Source organism: Chiloscyllium plagiosum, unplaced genomic scaffold (genome assembly GCF_037043375.1).
Source record: "Chiloscyllium plagiosum isolate Xiang-an unplaced genomic scaffold, Cpla_swu_hap1 HiC_scaffold_32, whole genome shotgun sequence".
NCBI classification, from domain to species: domain Eukaryota; kingdom Metazoa; phylum Chordata; class Chondrichthyes; order Orectolobiformes; family Hemiscylliidae; genus Chiloscyllium; species Chiloscyllium plagiosum.
This window is the reverse complement of record NW_028270170.1, coordinates 875,075-896,592: the sequence shown is the minus strand read 5'-3', so window position 1 is coordinate 896,592 and position 21,518 is coordinate 875,075. Positions and strand designations below refer to the sequence as shown.

The 21,518-nt window shown below is 44.2% G+C and overlaps 2 protein-coding genes across 2 annotated transcripts in view; both read right to left on the bottom strand.

Annotated features, from left to right (window-relative positions):
* The window catches only part of cdk12 (cyclin dependent kinase 12), a 69,806-nt gene extending 63,578 nt beyond the window's left edge, over positions 1-6,228 (bottom strand). Inside the window, exon 1 of the mRNA XM_043674682.2 lies at positions 4,663-6,228. Coding sequence (XP_043530617.1) covers positions 4,663-5,723 — 1,061 coding nt within the window. The 5' untranslated portion in view covers positions 5,724-6,228. The remainder of the gene's footprint in view (positions 1-4,662) is intronic.
* Positions 6,229-14,610: 8,382 nt separating this feature from the next.
* Positions 14,611-21,097, bottom strand: ramp2 (receptor (G protein-coupled) activity modifying protein 2). Its single transcript, XM_043674649.2, has 4 exons — positions 20,905-21,097; positions 18,656-18,811; positions 16,663-16,783; positions 14,611-15,928 (listed from the first exon to the last, which is right to left on the bottom strand). Exons 1-4 carry the CDS (start codon positions 21,080-21,082, stop codon positions 15,664-15,666), a joined length of 720 nt encoding a protein of 239 aa, XP_043530584.2. The 5' UTR covers positions 21,083-21,097; the 3' UTR covers positions 14,611-15,663.
* Between the last annotated feature and the right edge of the window lie 421 nt (positions 21,098-21,518).

Below are 21,518 nucleotides of genomic sequence, written 5' to 3'. Positions count from 1 at the left end.
AGCTGAGAATCATTGGCAATGTTTCGTTTTCTGTTCCTGCACTGTTTTCCATCAGGAACTATTCTCATACTTCTCACCCATATACTGCCACTTAGTGGCATAATCTGAAAGTAAAAATGCCTGTATTCATGCATACATTGACTGCACCAGACTGACCTCACCATCTCCACCATTGTTCTTAACTAAACTGCTTTAATAACATCGATCACCTACTCACCATATCCCTCAATTTCACTGATATCTTTTAAACCTACTTTCTTCCCAAATCCATCAATGCAACCTTGAACTCTTGAGTTGAGCTTCAGATCACATACGTCATCACTAAACACCTCCATGACATTACCTCGCTCTCCCCTTCCTCAGCTGATTTGCTGCAGAAGTCATCTTTCAATCTTTTGTTTCATTTAGATTTGACTAATCAAATGCATTCCTGCTCAGCCTCCCACAATCCACTCGCCATAAACCTAAGATCATCAAAACATCCACTGCATATGTCTTGATGTAACTGAGGCTTGTTGATCCATCAATCTGTCTTCACTGACTGACACTAAATCCTGGTTTACAAATTCCCCATAAGCCTCATTTCTCCCAATTTCCATAATCCTTTCCAGCCCCACAATCCTCTGAAACTTTTATGTACCTTTAATTCTGGTATCAAGTATCCTGAATTTTAATTGCTCTGACAATGTTGGTCATGCCTTATGTGTAGAAGTAGGAAATTCACTTCCTAAACAACTCATGACTCTCTTTCTTCCGTTAAGATGCTTAACACTTCTCTTTCACCAACTTCTCACCATCCACCCTAAACATGATTTATGAGATTCAGTGACAAACTTTGCTTCCTAACACCCCTAGAAAACATCTCGGGTGTTTTGTTACATTAAAGGCAGATATATATTACTATGAATCAGAGGATATTTCTGGTCATTAAGTACAAAATGTCAGGAACAGCCAAGACAGTGATGGGTCTCATTGAGAGTTCAGTCCATCCCTCTTTACAGGCTGAAAATCCACCTAAAGAGTTGACCATCAGATTCCAATCACAAGGATTGTTGTAGTCATGTCCGTGGGTAATGAGTCAATTCCATTAAATAATTGTGATATGCTCCAAAACCCGCACCACTGAACACAAGTAGGTAACAATCACTCCACCCCACTCACTCACCTACTCACCATATCCCTCAATCTCACTGATATCTTTTAAACCTACTTTCTTCCCAAATCCATCAACTGCATTCACACACCTTCGCCCCAAATGCTTCAAGATCTTTCTCCAAGTACATTCAGTGTTGTCTGAGCTCATTTCAGTTACATAAGGCTCCTTTGGCTGAAACAACTTCCCAAGTTCTTTCTCAATCCTCCCTCCCAAGGTTAATGCATCCCTGGGATTTCAACTTTCCTCACACCAAAATATTTCTTTGAAACAGTCTTTTCAAGCTGTCAATGAGACCAACTCAAAACCTCTATTTTCTCAAAATCAATTATTCTGATTTACTAAACCCTTCTCAGAACCAATATCCAGAATCATCTGTGTATGGACATTGCTTAAGTTAAAAATAACAGGACTCCTTTCAAATAGCCTGAATGAAATTAACAAATTAATCGGCTTTCCTGAGACAGAAAACTCGCCAGATAGGTGAATATGTGGTTATGCCCCAAATTAACAACTTGGATGGAGAGATGGAAAGACTATTGCCAAATTTGCAGATGACATTAGAAGAGGTGAGAACGTAAGTCGGAAAAAAGAAACAATACATACAGATAGATTAGGTGGATGGGCCAAAATTTAGCAGATAAAGTTTAGTGTTGGTAAGTGACAGGTTATCGAAGTTTGTTGGAAGAATAGAAAGGTAAATTATTATCTCAATGAAGAAAATCTTCAGTGTGCTTCGGTGCAGAGGACTCTGGGTTTCCGAGTACATGAATTGCAGAAATCTAGTATGCAGCAGGTAACAAGGAAGACAATGGAATTGTAGCATTTATTGCCGAAGGTATTGAGTATAAAAGTAAGGAAGTGTTGCTGCAACTGTACAAGGCAAAACTGAGACCGTATCTGGAACATAGCAAACAGTTTCCATCCCCTTACTCAACAAGGGATGTAGTTCATTTGGAGGCAGTTCAGAGGAGATTCACTAGATTGATTCCAAAGAGGGGACACTTATCTTTTATGAAGAGAAATTGAGCAGTTTAAGCTGAGAAGAATGAGAGTAAATCTAGCTGAAGTATACAGGGTATAAGATGCTAAAGGGGATTGACACAGAGAATATTTTCTCATGTGGGGCAATCTTAAATGAGTCATCATTTTAGGATAAAGAGTAACAGATTTAAAACAGAGATGAAGAGAAATTACTTCTCTCAAAGGGTCATCAATCTGTGGAATTAACTAACCCAAAGTATGGTAGATAGTAGGACATTGAGTAAATTAAGGAGGAGATAGATCTTTAATTAGACATGGGTTGGAGGCTTCTGTGGAGTAGTCAGGAAAGTGCAGTTGAGGCTGAGATGAGATTAGCCATAATCATATTGAATGATGGAGTACGCTCAAGAGGCTGAATTGCCTACTCCTACTCCTAGCTCTCATGTTATAAAGCAGACTGGCCCCGATGTTACCAATCAGCCCACTGGAGGGCAACCTCTTGGGCTAGGGTGCCCCAGCAGAACCCAGAACTTAGCGAAAGGCCAAATAAGCAGTGTTCACAGACGCACTCATCTCTTGCATCCACCCACCAGTCAGGAATTGCAGCAATCTTGGGGGATGGTGGAGAGCAATAAAGGGTGATCAGTGGTCAATGAACCAGGCCAAAGGATAAGTTCAACTTTGGTTTCAATCTCACTTCAGTGTGAATCATAATTTGGTACAAAGGAAACATCACCAAAGAAGGGTTGAGAGGGCAGAGGGACACAGTATGGAGGAAATGGAAATACCAAGGAGACCAGGGGTGAGGAGACAGGGACAGGTTAGTGAGGAGTGGGAAGAGAGTTAAAAATGTGGTGTGGGGACATGAATGGATGACCTGGGGAAAACTGGGTGGGGTTGTTGATGTCATGGTCCCTACACATCTCAATCTGTGAACATATTAAGAATTACTAGTGGCCACAACTTCCAAGTGAGAAGGAAATGTTTAGGGGAGATATGCGTGGAAAGTTCTTTTCGCAGAGGGTGGTGGGTGCCTGGTACACATTGCCAGCGGAGGTGGTAGAGGTGGACACAATAGCATCATTTAAGATGTAGTTAGACAAATTCATGAATGAGCAGGGACCAAAGAGATACAGACCCTTAGGACATAGATGACAGGTTTAGATGGAGGATCTGGACCGGCACAGGTTTGGAGGGCTCAAGGGCCTGTTCCAGTGCTGTATGTAATGTTCTTTGTTCTTCTTTGACAAATTCATTGCAACATTTAAATCAATGATTCTGAAAATAATGCTCAGGTCAGAAATTCAGGGCAGAGCTGGGGTCAGGAAAGCACAATATCCCACACTGAGCACGTACTGTGTGCATGAGGGAAAACATACTTTGAGAAATGACCAGCTGCTGTATGTGGGATTGTTCACCAATATCTTCGTTTCAACCTTTAGCAGCATTTACCCTCAATATGTCCATTGCTAAAGCCTCTATTCAATCCCAGGTATATCGGTTAATACTTCATGCTTGTTATTTGTACACAGGTTTGTGACATTACAGAAACTGCTTGTAAATACAGGTGTCAGGCAACTAATTGGATAACAGATAGCTCTGGGGAGTGAGGTATCCTTTGCAGCATCCACAAGAACTCCAGCAATTAAGAAAAAAGTCAGAACTGGCTCAGTTACAGCTTAATATCATTGTTCTGTTAGGTAATGACTCTTCATGTGTGGGACCCTCATGATGTACAGGACCTTCCTTGTGTTTAAGATCTGTGCAGAACTCCCTTTCATGTAGGGAACCTTGTCATTGCCATCAATGAATATTTAGGCCCAGTCCCCAGCACCATGGAGGTACAGCAGCTGAAGTACGTTCATACTCTGGCTCGATTCCTGGCATTCCCACAGCTGATTATTAGCACTGGGCTATGGAGGGAACTTCCCATGTAAGCCTTTACCACAGCATTTTCACAAGGGCCCCTTACATTCCAACTTTGATCTCCAATTTGCAACATTTCTAGGAATACCTCCATCTGTAAGCTCCAGGCCTCAGCCTTACAACCAACCGTTATTCAGGCATGTCCCATATTCTCCCGCTGCCAGGTTTGGAATAGTCAGAGAACCTGATGTCAGAGCTGCTCAGTATCTCTGTACAAAACTAAATAATTCAACACATTCCCTAAAATACATCCTTAATTCACTTTCAACTTCCTGCCACCTTGAGTTGCTCCTGTCTTGACAGAGTGAATAGAGGTCTTTTCAATAGGAAAACTGCTGTCTCCAACAATAGAGTTAGAGCAGCAAGTCTGAAGCAAGATTCAGAACTAGGCCTGAAAGCTGCCATTCAGGAAGTGCTGCACTGTTTCATTCCCTAGTGTGACATATTGGCTAAAGGGTTTAAAGTTGTCAAATACCCTTTCTCCATCTCCCAATCCCCTCACACTATAAACAAGATAAAACATCTCACACAGCAAAACACTGACATGAGCCATTAGTACTACTTCCCACATTAAGAAATTAGTAAAGTTTAAACTGTACCTGGCCACTGGGCTTTGACTGAATGATCGCCTGGTGCTGTATGGACTTATTGAGCGTCTCCTGCTGTATGGACTTGGTGATCTCCCACTGTAGTCATATGAGCTGCTGTGCCTGTCATAGCTGGGCGATCGATGCCTACTGTAGGGGCTTGAAGACCGTTGTCTCCTGCTGTAAGGACTTGGTGATCTCATGTTATAACCACTTTGGTAGGCTGTGGGTTCCCTGGAACCATAATAGGGTGGACTTGCCGATTGTTTCCGGCTGGAATCACCAGGACTTCGCCGGTAACCATCATAAGTACTAGAAGTCCGTGACCTATAAACAGGACTGGCATCATATCCTTTACCATATAGCCCAATGGGGCTGTCTTCCCTATTTGGACTTGAAGAATGCTTACGTCTTGGGCTCCCACTTTTCTTTTTTGGACTGGGGGATGTTCGATAACCTCGTGGTGTTTCCTTATTTTTCTTTTGACTCTTAGGTCGTTCTTTGTGTGTCGATCGCTCATCTTTCTTCCCTCTCTCTTTATATGATTTAGCAGACTTTGACTCCTTGCTGCTGTGCTTCAAGAGAGGTGACGCTCGCTCTTTCTTCCCACAGTCCTCATCCTCCATCATCTGCCTTTTGGAAGAAGTCCTTTCTCTGCTACTCCTGGACTTGCCAGACTCTGGCCTCCTCCCTCGATCTTTAACCCGTTCAGTTTCCTTCATCTTGTGGTGCTCCTTAACCCGTTTGTGCGGATGGTGATGGTGATGCTTGTGAACTTTGAACCCTTTGTCCGAGCTCACCCGTTCCTCCTTCTCTCTCCGTTCAGACCGGACAGTGACCTCGGAGAAAGTGTCCGACTCTGAGCTGATGTCATCGTACTCGACCAGAGATTTCACTTTGGTGAGCGGTGTCTGTGTGGCCGCCCCCGGCGAGTCCCTGCTGTGCTTGGTTCGGTGTCGCTTGTGCCTGGACACTGCTTTGCGCCGCTCTCTGCCGCTGCTGGGGCCGGGCTGCAGGGAGCCCAGGCCACTGCTTCCATCCGCCTTAGTCCCGGCTCTCTCCGAGCCTGGCATCCCACAAAAAAAACAAGAAAATTAAAGTGAAAGTGTGCTGAAGGCGGCCCTGATCCTGATCCTCTGTCTGAACATTCACCCCAAGTGTTCCTTTTCTTCCATAATCTTTACTCTGCTGGGCTGCCACTGGCAGCAACTTCAGGTCTTTACTTTAAGGCACAAGAACTGGGGCTTGGATTTTCTTGGCAATGTTTTGGCTCCTGAAGATTTTTTTACAGGATAGGCGCCGTTTCCAAACATTAAAAACTTATTTTATTTCGTTTTGAGTTGAGTTGGAGTCCAGAAAATTGGATTAACGAACGTAAAAAACTTGTATCTGATATTTAAGTTTTTATCAGTAATATCGCTTTGATTCTCAGCAAATGGCTCTATCAGCGTGTTTATAGGACATTCTGCAATAGGGTTAGAAACCCTTGAGCCTGCTCTGGCCGATACTCAGGCCGATGGAGGCGGATTACTGGCAGCAGCCTGCCCTCAGCTTTGAAAACACCGACGCCATTGCGGCTTCAGCACCGCTTCGCCGGAAACTCAGATCCTCCAGAGGTCAAACATCTACTTCCGGACCGCCCACTTCTCTCACCAAACCGCGAGAGGGCGTCCTGTGTGACTGCAGTTCCCCCTCCTGGGCACTGAGTGGCGTAGTGAGGGATGGCAGTAACTCCTCCTGGACACAGGAAGGCGCTCGGCGTGGCTGCAGGACCTCTTCCGGGCGATCTGTCTGGCTGCAGTACTTCCTCCTGAACTGTGGTGGCTCTCTGCTGTTTGTAATACTTGCTCCTGGACATTGGAGGGCGCTATCCACTGCAATGTCACGATGTGGCCGAATGGCGGTGGTGTTACCATCAGAAGTTTGTTGACTTTTTCTGTAACTTTTCCGAATGATTGTAATGTCACTGAGGCACATTGGGGCAGCAGTCTAAAAATAAATATCATCACTTGAGTTTCAAATTATAATGGCGAAACCAATTACAGGAAATGCACAAGAAGACCAAACAACAATGTTTATTTATAACCATGATTTGGAGATGCCAGTTTTGGAGTGGGATGGACAAAGTTAAAAATCACACAACACCAGATTATAGTCCAACAAGTTTATTTGGAAACTCGACCTTTTGGAGCGCCGCTCCTTCATCAGGTGGTTGTCATCTGTATTTATAATCAGAATCGAAAGAGGCCATTCAGCCCATTATGAGTGCACAGGCTCTCTCAGTATTTTAACTTCGTTCCAATTGCCATTCCTTGCACACTGTTTCTGTGCAAATTCAGTGCTTCAGCTGTCTCAGTCCACCACATTGCAAGGCCACGTATTACAGGCACTAACAAAACAGAAATTGCTAGGAATGTTTAGCAGGTCTGGCAGCATTTGTGAAGAGAAATTAGAGTTAACGTTTTGGGTCCATTGACTTCCTCAGATCCTAACGATTTACTAACATCACACTACATCAGGTTATAGTCTAACAGGTTTATTTGGAATCACAAGTTTTCAGTGCTTTGAAAGCTAGTGATTCCAAATAAACCTGTTGGACTACGCATCTGCTCCCAGGAGGAATATTCCCAATTCCTTCGGCTCCGCCGCATCTGCTCCCAGGAGGACCAGTTCCAAAACCGTACAACCCAGATGGCCTCCTTCTTCAAGGACCGCAATTTCCCGCCAGACGTAGTCGACAATGCCCTCCACCGCATCTCCTCCACTTCCCGCTCCTCCGCCCTTGAGCCACGCCCCTCCAACCGCCACCAAGACAGAACCCCACTGGTCCTCACCTACCACCCCACCAACCTCCATGTACAACGTATCATCCGCCGCCATTTCTGCCACCTCCAAACGGACCCCACCACCAGTGATATATTTCCCTCCCCTCTCCTATCAACGTTCCAAAAAGACCACTTCCTCCGTGACTACCTTGTCAGGTCCACACCCCCCACCAACCCAACCTCCACTCTCGGCACCTTCCCCTGCAACCGCAAGAAATGCAAAACCCTCGCCCACACCTCCCCCCTTACTTCCCTCCAAGGCCCCAAGGGACACTTCCATATCCACCACAAATTCACCTGCACCTCCACACACATCATCTATTGCATCCACTGCACCCAATGTGGCCTCCTCTACATTGGGGAGACAGACCGCCTACTTGCAGAACGTTTCAGAGAACACCTCTGGGACACCCGGACCAACCAACCCAACCACCCCGTAGCCCAACACTTTAACTCCGCCTCCCACTCCACCAAGGACATGCAGGTCCTTGGACTCCTCCATCGCCAGACCATGGCAACACGACGGTTGGAGGAAGAGCCCCTCATCTTCTGCCTGGGAACCCTCCAACCACAAGGGATGAACTCGGATTTCTCCAGTTTCCTCATTTCCCCTCCCCCACCTTGTCTCAGTCAAATCCCTCGAACTCAGCACCGCCTTCCTAACCTGCAATCATCTTCCTGACCTCTCCGCCCCCACCCCACTCCAGCCTATCACCCTCACCTTGACCCCCCTCCACCTATCGCATTTCCAAAGCCCCTCCCCCAAGTCCCTCCTCCCTACCTTTTATCTTAGCTTGCTGGACACACTTTCCTCATTCCCGAAGAAGGGCTTATGCCCGAAACGTCGATTCTCCTGCTCCTTGGATGCTGCCTGACTTGCTGCGCTTTTCCAGCAACACATTTTCAGCTATAACCTGGTGTTGTGTGATTTTTAACTTTGTCCAGCCCAATCCAACACCAGCACCTCCAAATTGTGAAAAATATTGTTTTGTTACCTCACATATAGTTCTTTTACTGGTTGTAACCTTTACTCCTTTTATGAATGGAAACAGCTTATTCTACTCTGTTCAGACACCCCTTTCACCACAGCCAGTTCAGAGTCATCCTGAACCAGCTCAGTCATCGATCCGAGTGTCTTTGACCGCATCCCACAACATGCTACACACCATGGGCTCAGCAATGCCCCAGCCCCAAGAAGTAGAGATTGCTGTCTGCCAGCCCAAGAACGACAATGATGCTGGAGCAGACAGTATCCCGCTGAGGCATTGAAATGCGGGGGAACAGTGCAGCTACATGCCCTTGTCTGCCTTTTTTGGAAGGAGGAGAGCATCCCAGGAGAGATCTGAGATGTCACTGTCGTGAGCATTTTCAAAAACATGAATGTGTCCAACTGTGTTAACTATAGGAAAATCTCCCTGCAGTCAACTGTTGGAAAAGTAATCACCAAGATCCTCTTTAACCATCTCCTCTCTGTGGCTGAGGAACTCCTCCCAGAATTGCAGTGTGGCTTCCCGCTATGGAAGGGCAGAACGGATATGAGTTTCACCATGTGACAGCTGCAGAAGAAATGCAGACAACAGAACCTCCCCCTGTGCATGGCCGCCTTCGACCTTACAGAGGCCTTTGACAGTGTCATCTGGGAAGCATTATGGAACATCCTTTTCTGCTTTGGCTACACCACGAAGTTTGTCCCCATTCTTGGCCTGCTCCATAATGACTTGGAAGTCATGGTAATGACAAATGGCTCCCCCACTGACCCATTCACTGACAATAAATTCAATTCAATTCAATTCCCCATTCAGACTGGTGTCAAGAAGGATTGTGTCATTGCTCCAACACTGTTCTCGATCTACCTCACTGCAATGCTTCACCTCACCACCGATAAGCTCCTCACTGGAGTGGGGCTAACCTACAGAAACAGCAGGAAATTGTTCAACCTCCATCATCTTCAAACCAACACCAAAGTCACCCCAAACCAGTGTCATCGCGGATGAAGTTTGTGTACGTGCATACTCAGAGGACATATTTCAGACCATCGTGAGCACCTTTACAGAGGCATTTGGGTATCATCCTGAATATTCAGATCAATCAGAAAAAATGACAGTTATACAAATGTAGAGTCGAGGGTCATAGAGGGCAGACAGCAAAGTAGAGCTGAGGTCATGGTCAGCCATGTTCTTATAGTACGGTGAAGCTAAGGGGCCAAACAGACTATGCTTGCTCCAACGTCCTATGATACTCTAAAACATAAACTGACTGAGATAAACACACAGAAACAAACTGGAGGTGGATACTCTTTGAAAATGCATACTTGACACCAACAAAACATAAAGATAGACAAATACACACACTGTACACACTACATCCTCCTGGTCACATTTTGTTTTCTGTATTTTTGATTGTGGATAGACATGGGGAAAATGCTGTTTTTAAAGGGATTGCTGCACTATTAAAAAAAGACAAGTTCCTGAAACAAATGGTGTGGTGTTAACATTGCAGCTGTGTTTTAGCAGTGAGGGGCTGGGGACATCATGGCACCCAGCAGCACTCTATAAAGCACAATCTGGGCGGTGGCAACAAATAGCTGGTTTGTGCACCTTGTGTTCTAAAACGTCACCATCCCAACTGAAACCCTCAGCTGCAATGTCTTTCTCTGTGTGAATACAGGTGATAAGTATTCAGTTAAAACCTCACCCATGCACAGGTTGCCCCTTTGGTCTCTCAGAGGATCCACTGTTTCCCTGATAATCCTTTTGATCTTAATATATTTAAGTCTTGGGGTTTTCCTTGATCCTATCTGCCAATGATATTTTGTGGCTCCTTTGTCCTCCTGATTTCCTTTTTAAGCACACCCTCAAACCATAAACCACACAGGGGCAACATGGTGGCTCAGTGGTTAGCAGTGCTGCTTCACAGCACGAGGGACCCAGATTCAAATCTCTCCTCGTGTGATTGTCTGTGTGGAGTTTGCACATTCTGTCTGTGTCTGTGTGGATTTTCTCCGGGTGCTCCAGTTTCCTCCCACAGTCCAAAAATGAGCAGTTTAGGTGAATTGGCCATGCTAAATTGCCCACGATGTGCAGGCTAGTAGATTAGACACGGGAAATGCAAGGTTATAGGGTAGGGGTTGGTTTGGGTGTGATGCTCTTTAGAGGGTCAGTGTGGACTCAATGAGCTGAATGGCCTGCTTCCCACTGTAGGGACTCTTCAATTCTATGATTACTTCTCTGAAGTTTGTGTCACATGTTGACAGTGGTTAAGAAGACATTTAGCATGCTCACTTTCATTGCTCAGTCCTTTGAGAGTAGGAGTTGGATCATTATGTTAAAGTTGTACAGGATGTTGGTGAGGCCTCTTCTGGAATATTGTGTTCAGTTTTGGTTGCTCTATTATAGGAAGGATATTATTAAGCTGGAGAGGGTTCAGAAGAGATTTATCAGGAAGTTGGTGGGAATGGGAGTTTGAGTAAGGGCAGTCTGGGACATTTTTCTCTGGAATGTATGAGGTTGAGGGGTGACCTTGTAGAGGTTTATGAAATCATGAGGGGTAAATATAAGGTGAATGGCAAGTGTGTTTTCCCCAGGGTGGGGGATTTAAAAACTAGGGAGCATATTTTTTAAGGTGAGAGGAGAAATATTTAAAAAAGAAATAAGGGGCAACTTTTTTTACACACAGTGGCTCGTGTGTGGAATACATTTTCAAAAGAAGTGGCGGATGGGGGTACAGTTACATTATTTAAAAGACATTTGGATAAGAATATGAATAGGAAAGGTTTAGAAGGTTATGGATCAAGCACAAGCAAGTGGGACTAGTTTAGTTTGGGATTATTGTCAGCATGGACTGGTTAGACCGAAGGGTCTGTTTCTGTGTTGTATGACTCTAACATTCTATAATGATTTTGAAACTTACAGAGTTACAACCACTATAATCCTTGATCTTGTTAAGTACAGGAATCTGGTCTGTATTTTCTGATTAATTTGATTCCAACAGACATGTCAGCCAGGGAACTTGCATGCTTTAGTTAAATCATTAAATTGGTGACTTGTGGGGGCAGAGATACACTCACTGTGTTGTAACAATGAACGCAATGAAGATGAAGACACCTAGTGACAATATTCAAGTGATTCCTACAATGACTCACCCCGACGCATGGCAACACCAGCCACAAGATTAAGAACCAACTCCCCATGAAATCAGGCATCATCCTGTGCTTTACTTTCCAATCATCACTTGTGCAGGACCAAAGGGTTTAAAGTGACTGGTTCCCAGTTCCTGAATCAAATCAGGAATGAGCAGGCAGGAGTATTCACTGGACTGGAACATGGGGCAGAGCGATGGGGAGATTTTGCAGGAGGGTTTCCTTCCCTTTTCATGTGTGTGACCTTTGTCCCTGTGAGGAGAGAGCAAACCCAGTCTAAATGGAAATGATTGAGACAGATGTTAATTGGCAGGAAAGGATTATCATCATGTTTTCACAAACACACCTGGTTCATGCACTTTCTCATGCATCAGCTGTTCAAATCCTTCAGACCATTCCAGCCACAATCACTTTCCAAACTGTAATGAAACCTGGTGAGTGCTGGAGATTTTTCATTTCCACCTTTACAAAGGCCACTTGACACTGTTAATGCTCATGTCACCAATATTCTGACTCTTTCCCAACTCCACACCACGTCCACCCAAGGAATATTCTTTACTCTGTATCTCACCCTATGCTGTCCCTGCCCTTGGAGTATTTGATGGGGGGGCAGTGTGGAGGAACTTTACTCTGTATCTGACCCCGTGCTGTCCCTGTCTTGGGAGCGTTTAATTGGGGATATTGTAGAGGGAGCTTTACTCTGTATCTAAGACCATAGTTTCCCTGTCCTGGCAGTGTTTAATAGGGGAACGGCGCAGAGAAAGCTTTACTCTGTATCTGACCCCGTGTTGTCCCTTATCCTGAGAGTGTGTAATAGGGGACAGTGTAGACGGAGCTTTACTCTGTATCTAACCCCGTGATGTTCCTGTCCTGGGAGTGTTTGATGGGGGAGGACAATGTAGAGGGAGCCTCACTCTGTATCCAAACCCGGGCTGTCCTGTCCTGGGCTTGTCTGATTGGGGGGGGAATAATGTAGAGTGAGCTTTACTCTGTATCTAACTCTGTGCTGTCCTTGTCTTAGGAGTCTTTGATTGACAGTGTGGAGAGAGCTTTACTCTTATCTAACCCCATGCTGTCCCTGTCCTGGGAGTCTGATGGGGTGAAGTGTAGAGGAAGCTTTACTCTGTATCTAACCCCGTGCTGTCTTTGTCCTGTGAGTGTTTGATGGGGGTGGAGCAGTGTAGAGAGAGTTTTACTCTGTATCCAACTCCATGCTGTCCCTGTCCTGGGAGTGTTTGCTGGTGACAGTATAAAGGGAGCTTTACTCTGTATTTAACCCTGTGTTGTCCCTGTCCCTGGAATGGGGGGGATAGTGCAGAGGGAGCTTTACTCTGTATCTAATCCTGTGCTGTCCCTGTCCCTGAGATTCGGGGCGACAGTTAGAGGAAGCTTTACTCTGTATGTAACCTGTGCTCTCCCTGTCCCTGGGATGGGGGAGAAAGTGCAGAGTGAGTTTTACTCTGTATCTAATCCTGTGCTGTCCCTGTCCTGGGAGTGTTTGATGGGGGACAGTTCCTTTGTTATGTTTGAGTGGATGGCAGACGGGACTCTGAGGCTGCACTTGTCTGAAGAAACCAAAGGCAAGCAAGTCAGTTTCTGTCCATTGCTGCTCGTTTCTCTGTCTCTCCTGGAGTTGGTGGAAATGGGTTTGGCACAAGAGGCTTCAACATCTTTTGGAGGCCGCCCACCCCAATGAGTCTCCGTGGGTGCCACCTGCAGCTCCCCATCCCCAACCAGTGTTAGGGGCATCTGCCAATGGAACACAGGGTCCAGCACTAGCAGTGAGGAGGCAACAGGGGGACACAGTGAGTCATCAGGCAGTGGGGAACACTGAGAGCTTAACCTGAGAGCTACATGACTTCATTAAACAACATTTTTACAAAGTACTGTACTTTAAGAACATCAATTTTAATATTAATTTGATATATTGATGAGTATTTCACCAACCTTAAATCTTTGGTTACTGAAAGCTCTGCTCATTTCCTGCTACTCTGTTTTTTGTTGGAAATGGGAATTTCCTTCACTTGCAGTTGTTAAAATGGACTCTCATTGAAAAAGTGATTTGGCAAGGTTCAGTGGGAGGTTTAATGTGACAGTTTAGCAGGAGTGAGGGAGTGTGCAGCTAGGGAACACAAAGGGGAAGGTGTTTGGATGATGCAGCAAAGCTCCATGGAGCAAAATAAAAACAAATTAAAATGACATCAGCCCCTGGGAAGGCACTGAGTTGCTGGTAGCATGTTGAGTTTTGCACAGAAACATGATTTCAGGAGCAGAAGGAGGCCCTTCAGCCCCTTGTGTCTGCTCTTCAATTCAATAGGATCATGGCAGGTTCATCAAGCTTAATAACCCAATCCTGTCCGTCCCCAATTTAACAACAAGAACTACATCCACCACCTTCCTGAAAATACAATGTCTTAGCCTCAATTGTTTCCCGTGGTAGTGAATTCTACCGGCTCACCACTTTCTGGATGAAGACATTTCTCCTCATCCCAGTACTAAAACTTTAACCCTTATTCTTAAACTGCACACAATATTCCAGGTGTGGTCTCGCTAAGGCCTTCCATAATTACAGCAAGATATCCTTGCTCCTGTACTTGAATCCTCTTGCTACGGAGGCTAACATACATTTTGCCTTTTTTACTGCCGACTGCGCCTGTTAAAGTGTTTAGCATCTGGATGTAGTAAAGCATAGATACATATATCCAGTTACACTATAGGATATATATGCTGCCTTCTCCAGGTCATAGGGAAATGAAACCCTGACTGGTGTTGGATTTGGAAATGTGTTGTGTTCCTGTCACATCTACAGTCAGCACTTCCACAGCCACACCCTGAGAAGTACACCAGATCAAGTCAAATTCTCATCACAGGAGGTCAGGAAAAGAGTAGCTGAGAGTTTAGGGGATTGTTCTCATTTATTCATTTGTGAATAAATAATCAGATCCACAGAAGAATAAAGATCCATTTTTCAAGAGATTCACACCAACATCAACATCCTTGAATTTATATAGCATCTTTAATTAAAAGCCTAATGTGCTACAGAGTGAGAAATTAAAAAAACAAACAAAGATCCAAAGAATGGGACATGCTGCTTAATCAAAGAGAAGGAGGTGAAGGAGTCAATTAAATTCACGGGAGTTTTTCAATTTTCAGGTTGAGAAGGAATAAGGAACAAAGTACAGGGAAGTAAACCAAAGGCCATCTGCTCAAAGGTTTTTGTGTTAAGGCAGCTGGTTATGGCTATAGAGTGGCAGGACCTGATGGAGACGTGAGGATGATGCCATGGAGAGATTTAAACACAATTTGACAAAATTTTATACCTCAAGGACCAAGAGCTTGTTCAGCATAAATCAGTAAACACAGACAAGATGGATAAATAGGACCTGGTGTGACTGTGCAGAAGATTGGGTAAAGTTAGGTTTATGGAGGATGGACAATGTGAGTCTGGCCACATTGGAATAGTCAGGTCTTGAGGGAACATAGATTATTGATGAGGATGAGCAGAGGCTGGGGTGGAGGCCAGTGGTGGTAAGGTAGTGAAAATAGGCATTTACAGCGGTGGAGTTAATGTGTAAACAGGAGCTAAACTCAAAGGCAGACAAAAGAGTTTGGTCAGCCCAAGGCAGAGGTTGGGGAGGATTGGAGTTGGTGATCAGGTCACAGAGTTTAAGTCAGTGAGGGACTGAAGTCAATGAATTCTATTTTTTTGATATTGAATTAGACAAAATTACAGTGCATCAAAGAATGGACATTGGATAAAGAGTATGAGGTTGAGAGAGGGGATAGAGACATAAAGCTGGCTGTTGAGATTATGGATTGTGAGCCCAAGTCAGCAGTGAACATTTCCCAGGATCAGAGTTTGCAGAAAGTGGGTTCTGCTGAAATGCTGCAGAATGTTTGAGGGGATGGAGGGACAATTTAATTGAACAGAGAAACGTGTTAGAGCAGCAATTGCCGCAGGAAATATTTATGGGTTGCATATGAGAAGGGAAAGCAGGGGTTCAGAAGGATAAAGTGAACTATAAGCAGAATTAAATGTAATATCTGCATCTACTTTTTGGCATTAGCCTCAGTGTTTTTGTTGCACCAGACGACCAGCGTTACAATGATGGGAATGATGCTGATTGGAACCATGATCAGGCCGAGCACAATGTTTTCGGGAGGGTCGCTCAGAGTGGGAACCTCTTCCAAGACGCAGTCCTTAAAGTAATGATTGTGCATCAGAATTAGTAACTTTTCACCAGCTTCATTTGGCCAATAGGATCCATAGTACTCCATTATAATTTCCGAGCACTCTGTCAGGGTATTGTAAAAGCTGAAGGAAAAAGATGAGATTAGTTTATAAACCAGCATTCCACAGAGAGTGACCCTTACCCTGTTGAATAAACCTGAAAATGTGTTGCTGGAAAAGCGCAGTAGGTCAGGCAGTATCCAAGAAGCAGGAGAATCGACGTTTCGGGCATGAGCCCTTCTTCAGGAATGAGGAGAGTGTGCCAAGCAGGCTAAGATAAAAGGTAGGGAGGAGGGACTTGGGGAGGGGCATTGGAATCGCATTTCCAACGCCCCTCCCCCAAGTCCCCCCTCCCTACCTTTTATCTTAGCCTGCTTGGCACACTCTCCTCATTCCTGAAGAAGGGCTCATGCCCGAAACGTCGATTCTCCTGCTCCTTGGATGCTGCCTGACCTGCTGCACTTTTCCAGCAACACATTTTCAGCTCTGATCTCCAGTATCTGCAGTCCTCACTTTCTCTTGTTGAATAAACACCGACTCTGTACAGTTACACAGTGGGTGACCCTTACCCTGTTGAATAAACACCGACTCTGTACAGTTACACAGTGGGTGACCCTTACCCTGTTGAATGAACTCTGACTCTATACAGTTACACAGTGAGTGACTGTTACCCTACTGAATAAACAGTGACTCGGTATAGTTACACAGTGAGTTAGCCTGATCAATGTAACACATTTACACAGTACTCTGTACAGTGTTGTGATTTAAATAATGTGTAGTTTAATAATATATGGAATTTTATTTTCCTCATTTCTTACCTCGCAATTGCTATCCAGCTACACCACTGCAGTTGCCCAGTGTTCTGAATGCTTTTTTCAAAAGATTTACCACAATATTCGTAACTCACATTGAACAGAAATTCCATGTTGCTGCCTAGGACTTGAATAAACAGACAGATATTACAACTATTACAGTTCAGTGGATCTTGAGAAAATAAAATTGTAACCCTAACCCTGTCCTTCAGGAAATCCAACCAACAAAGAGAAGGAAATGTAACGGAGTCACCATCTGACAGTGTTGAGCATGAGAGAGAGGCTGGCTTTTAATCCATCGTGACCATATTTTCTGATTCAAATGTTTTCTCGTGTCTTTTACACCTCTATCAGGAGAGACTGAGGTTTAATCTCCATCTACATAACGGTTCACTGCTTCTCGATAGTGGCTTCCATTACATCCATGAGCATTATTACCCCGAAGGTCAAGGGAGCTGTATTCAAATCACAGAGCTCTCTTCTTAACAACGCTGTCAGTATGCATATGCTCCAAAGACAGTATTAGGTATCATTAGGTACAGTAAGAAAGCTGTCTGAAGAGGATGAAGATGCTGTGAACTGGAATGTCGCTGAGCAGATGGTATATGTTCCAAGATACTGAAGAGGGTTCATGAGAAGGATGTGTAGGATAATTCATCAGTGATGGTGCAGGGTCACAAATAGCAAATGGCAAAAAGAGACACAGAGATAGAACAGTTATCCATCCACTGATTAGGATTGAACAAGTCAAACTGAACTAACTTGATAAAATGTTGAGCAGGAATTGAAAGTAAAAAAAGGAAGAATCGATTGGAGCAGAATTTATGGATATCAAAGAATACTAAAACAAAGTTAAAAATCACAACACCAGGTTATAGTCCAACTATAATCTGGTGTTGTGTGATTTTTAACTTTGCACACCCCAGTCCAACACCGGCATCTTCAAATCATAAAATAAAATCAGTAAGTTTCAGCTGTTTAAAATGTACATCTGAGTTAAAGTTTTAAATTCCTTATAGCAGCTAATATTATTGTATGAAAGGATTTCTGCAGGAGTTTGGAAGGAGATACTGAAACTAGATTTTGTCTACACTTTTGTTTCATTCATACAGCTCAGGCATTACTGACTTGACCCCGGGGCTATTTCAGAGGGAGTTAACCACATTGTTGTGGGGTCTAGAATCGCACACAGATCCAGACCAGGTAAGGAGAGCATTTACCTTCCCTAGGGACATTGGTGAACCAGATGGTTTAAACAGCAAGCCACTTAACCAACATTTTTAATCAAGGTGGACTTTGAACCCATAGATGCAGAACATTATCTCGACACTGCGAATTACTCAGAGTGACATCATCACTATGAGATTGAGGGTAATCTTATAACAGGACTGAAGCAATAATAGAGGATCTTTCATTTGCTTCACTAATATTAATCCCTTCATCAAAATTCTAAACTAAATTTAGAGACCTTTTGTCTCTCATGTTTCTGGGATTTTGCTATGATTACAGGTGTTATGGTGGAAGCATCTGTTTAGATCCAAAGATCACAGGAGATCAATGAATCATCTTCAATTGAAGCAAATATTATTCTCCCTCTTTGGGTAGCATGATGTGAGAGAGCTCGGTTGCTTAGTGGTTAGCACTGCTGCCTCACAGCACCAGGGACCCGGGTTTGATTCAGCCTCGGGCGACTGTTCGTGTGGAGTTTGCACATTCTCCCCGTGTCTGTCTGCAGGTTAGGTGGATTTCCCATGGGAAATGCAGTGTTACAGGGGTATTGGGGGGTTGGGTGGTGTCTGGTTGTTCAGAGGGTCAGTGTGGACTCAATGGGTCAATTGGCCTGCTTCCACATTGTAGGGATTTATGATTGTTCTCTGTCAGTTCCACTGTGAAAGAATTATATAACTTTCCTTGTCTTGTTAAAGCAACAGTTTCCAGTTGTTGCACATTAGGTGCAGGGAAGGTTTGATTCCAGAAGCTGATGTCAGACTCGACTCACCCACTTGACTGTGATTTGTCTCCTCTTTGTATTTCATTGTGGATCCTGGCTGTGATTCGAGACGGAGATGAGATCCTGGTGTTAAAGTGGAGCCTGGTTCCTTGGTTGGGTTAAACTGGTACAGGGTGGTGTTGCTGGTCATACTTCCAGTGAAAGCTGAGAAGACAAGGGGAGATATCACTTTTAAGTATTTACTTATAACATTTCAACCATAATTAAACAATAAAAGTCTAAAATAATGTTACAACCATGCCAAACAAAAATAAATTACTTCATTTTCATCAGTGATACAACAATGGGATCACAGCCACTTTGAGTGAAAGACAAGGAAGACTGGAGAGTGGAGGTTGGAACAAGGAGCAGGACATGACAAGAGTAACAATGGAACAGTGAGGCTGACTGAGGGAGTTAGACAGAGAACATGGGTGACCATTAACTGCACTTGTGGCTTTGCTCAAACTCCGTGGCATTTAAACCATGGCAAACCCAGAGCCTGGCCCTCACATTGTTGCTGTATACCAGGCTAGACAAGCAGGAGGCTTGAAGAACATAGCAAGCCAGGCAGTACCAGGAGGTGGAGAAGTCAGTATTTCGGGTGTAACCCTTCTTCAGGCTGTAGACCGAGCTGCTGAAATGGTGAGGTAGGGGGGCTGATATAGGAAGGAGGGACCATAGGGTCTGGGAGGGCTTGGTGGAGTATTGTTAGGTGGGAGAGATCAATGTGGAGATGTAAGCCATCACCATGGGGAGTCACCGACAGACCAAGATTAGTTGATGTTGGGGGACAACAGGGTCATAGGTCCTGACGGATCCTGAGAAGAATCAGATGGAAATATCAGCATTTTTCTGAAAACAGGAAATGTTGTTTTACTTTGGAAACTGCCCTAAGTCTTTGTCAACTCATTAAAAGCAGCTTCCTGTTCCTCCTGCAGTTTCTGACTGGATGACCCTTAGACAATGTTGAAATATTGCTCACTGCTCAAAGCCAATCAGAAACTTTCCTTCAGTGTGACCAGGAGCCTGACCAAATGGACCAGAACATATCCGTCAGATGGTAATGTAACCCTCTGAGCTTCTGAGATTTGAAAACCTCTTGTTGAACACTTTCCTTGTGAGATTCCTATACCATAATTTTCTCATCTTGGGCTGTTACATTCCCAACTCTTTCAGATTTAAGTTGGTGAGTTCAGCATTCACTCCAAACAACTTAGAATCTCCAACTGCATTCAATCTCCCCTTTCATCTCTCTGCCCATCTTGTTGTCTGTCTCTCCCTCTGTCTGTTGGTCAACCTCTCTGTTGGTCATCCTTCTGTCTATTGATCCTTCTGTCAGTCTATCCTTCTGTTGGTTTATCCTCATGTTGGTCTCTCCCTTTGTCAATGCTTCCCTCCTTGAGTTTTTAACTTATCACAGTTCATGTCAAATTCAGATCTCATAATTTTCTCCAGCGTTAAAGGAATTCCTTTGTGTCTAAACCCATTCCAAAAAGCTGTGGTTTCTACTTTGTGTCAAACACGTCCCTTCCCAGACAATCCTAACTCTTTAAAGATAACCTCCAACAGATGAACACTGCACCTGCAGATAAACACAATACTCACAGATAAACACGGCACTCACAGATAAACACGGCACTCACAGATAAACACGGCACTCACAGATAAACACGGCACTCACAGATAAACAGAAAATTATGCAAAATCACACAAAAAGATTTGTATGTAGGGTTGTGAGCGACAGAATCTAAACATTCCTTTTGGAATCTGTGAAATAGAATTCAAGCAGAAGGCAGTAGGATCAAGAATCCCAAAGCACTGGAAGCTCCTGTTTGCTGTCTGTGCTGAATCTTTTGAATCTCATTTAATTATTTGTACTATTCGCTCATGGTTCTGCAATGATTTCCCTGTCAACTTCTTATTCAAAGTGCTTTGAAATTTTTTCTTGCTTGTTTGCACCATCCTTTTGTGCAGCATGTACTGGACATTGAGCCCAGTGTGAGACGGTTCAGGGGAAATCCTCCGTTCTCTTTAAAACAAGGAAACCAAGACCCCAGATCAGGAGGAACCTCCCTGGGATCCTGATCAAAAAATTTATGAATTGACTTCACTGGACCTGAAATGTGCATCATCAGAACACAAGACTGGTCTAAACTGGAGAATTTAGGAGCAAGAAATGTGAACGTTATCTACCTATTAGTCCATTGCCCCATTTCCAAATGCCTCAAGGCAGACTTGGTTAATCAGGTACTTACCTGGTGCCAACAGAAGAGCCAGAATCAGTCTACAGTCGGCAATGGTATAACAGCAGAACACCATGGCTGTGATCTCTCCTGTCTCTGACTGAGAAATGAATTTAAAACAAACTCGATCACAGTTCTGAGAACAGGAAATAGCAGGCGTGTTGCTGTCCGGCAAGAGAAGAATGATCATTCACTGATAATGTTCCCATCACATGGGAACACCAGCCCTTATAAGTTCCCCTCCAATCTCCCCACCATCCTGACTTAGAAATATGTCACCATTCCTTCAGTGTCATTGGTCAGAATCCCGGAATTTCCTCCCGAAGGACTTTGTGGGTCTGCCTACAGCACAAAGACTGCAGCGATTCAAGAAAGCAACTCACCACCACCTTGTCAAGGGGCAATTAGGGACAGGTAATAAACACTGGCCCAGCCAGTGAGACCTACATTTCATGAATACATAAATAAAGTCCAGGCCCAAAAAAAGAAAGAATTAATTGACATATTTGAATAATCCTTTCTCTGTGAGTCCTCTCTCATGTCTTGAGTCAATGTTTATCCCTCAATTGCATTGATGAAACTAAAGGCTTCTGCATAAGAGCCCAAGGTATTGGAAGCCGTATATT

Bases quoted from the DNA above. Each gene is read 5' to 3' on its own strand.
- ramp2 (XM_043674649.2), bottom strand. From the start codon at position 21,082: ATGATCATTCTTCTCTTGCCGGACAGCAACACGCCTGCTATTTCCTGT. The intron at 18,812-20,904 runs GTAAGTACCTGA...TTGTCTTCTCAG, and splicing joins GGCTCTTCTGTTGGCACCAG to CTTTCACTGGAAGTATGACC. The intron at 16,784-18,655 runs GTGAGTCGAGTC...TGTTTATTCAAG, and splicing joins GACAAATCACAGTCAAGTGG to TCCTAGGCAGCAACATGGAA.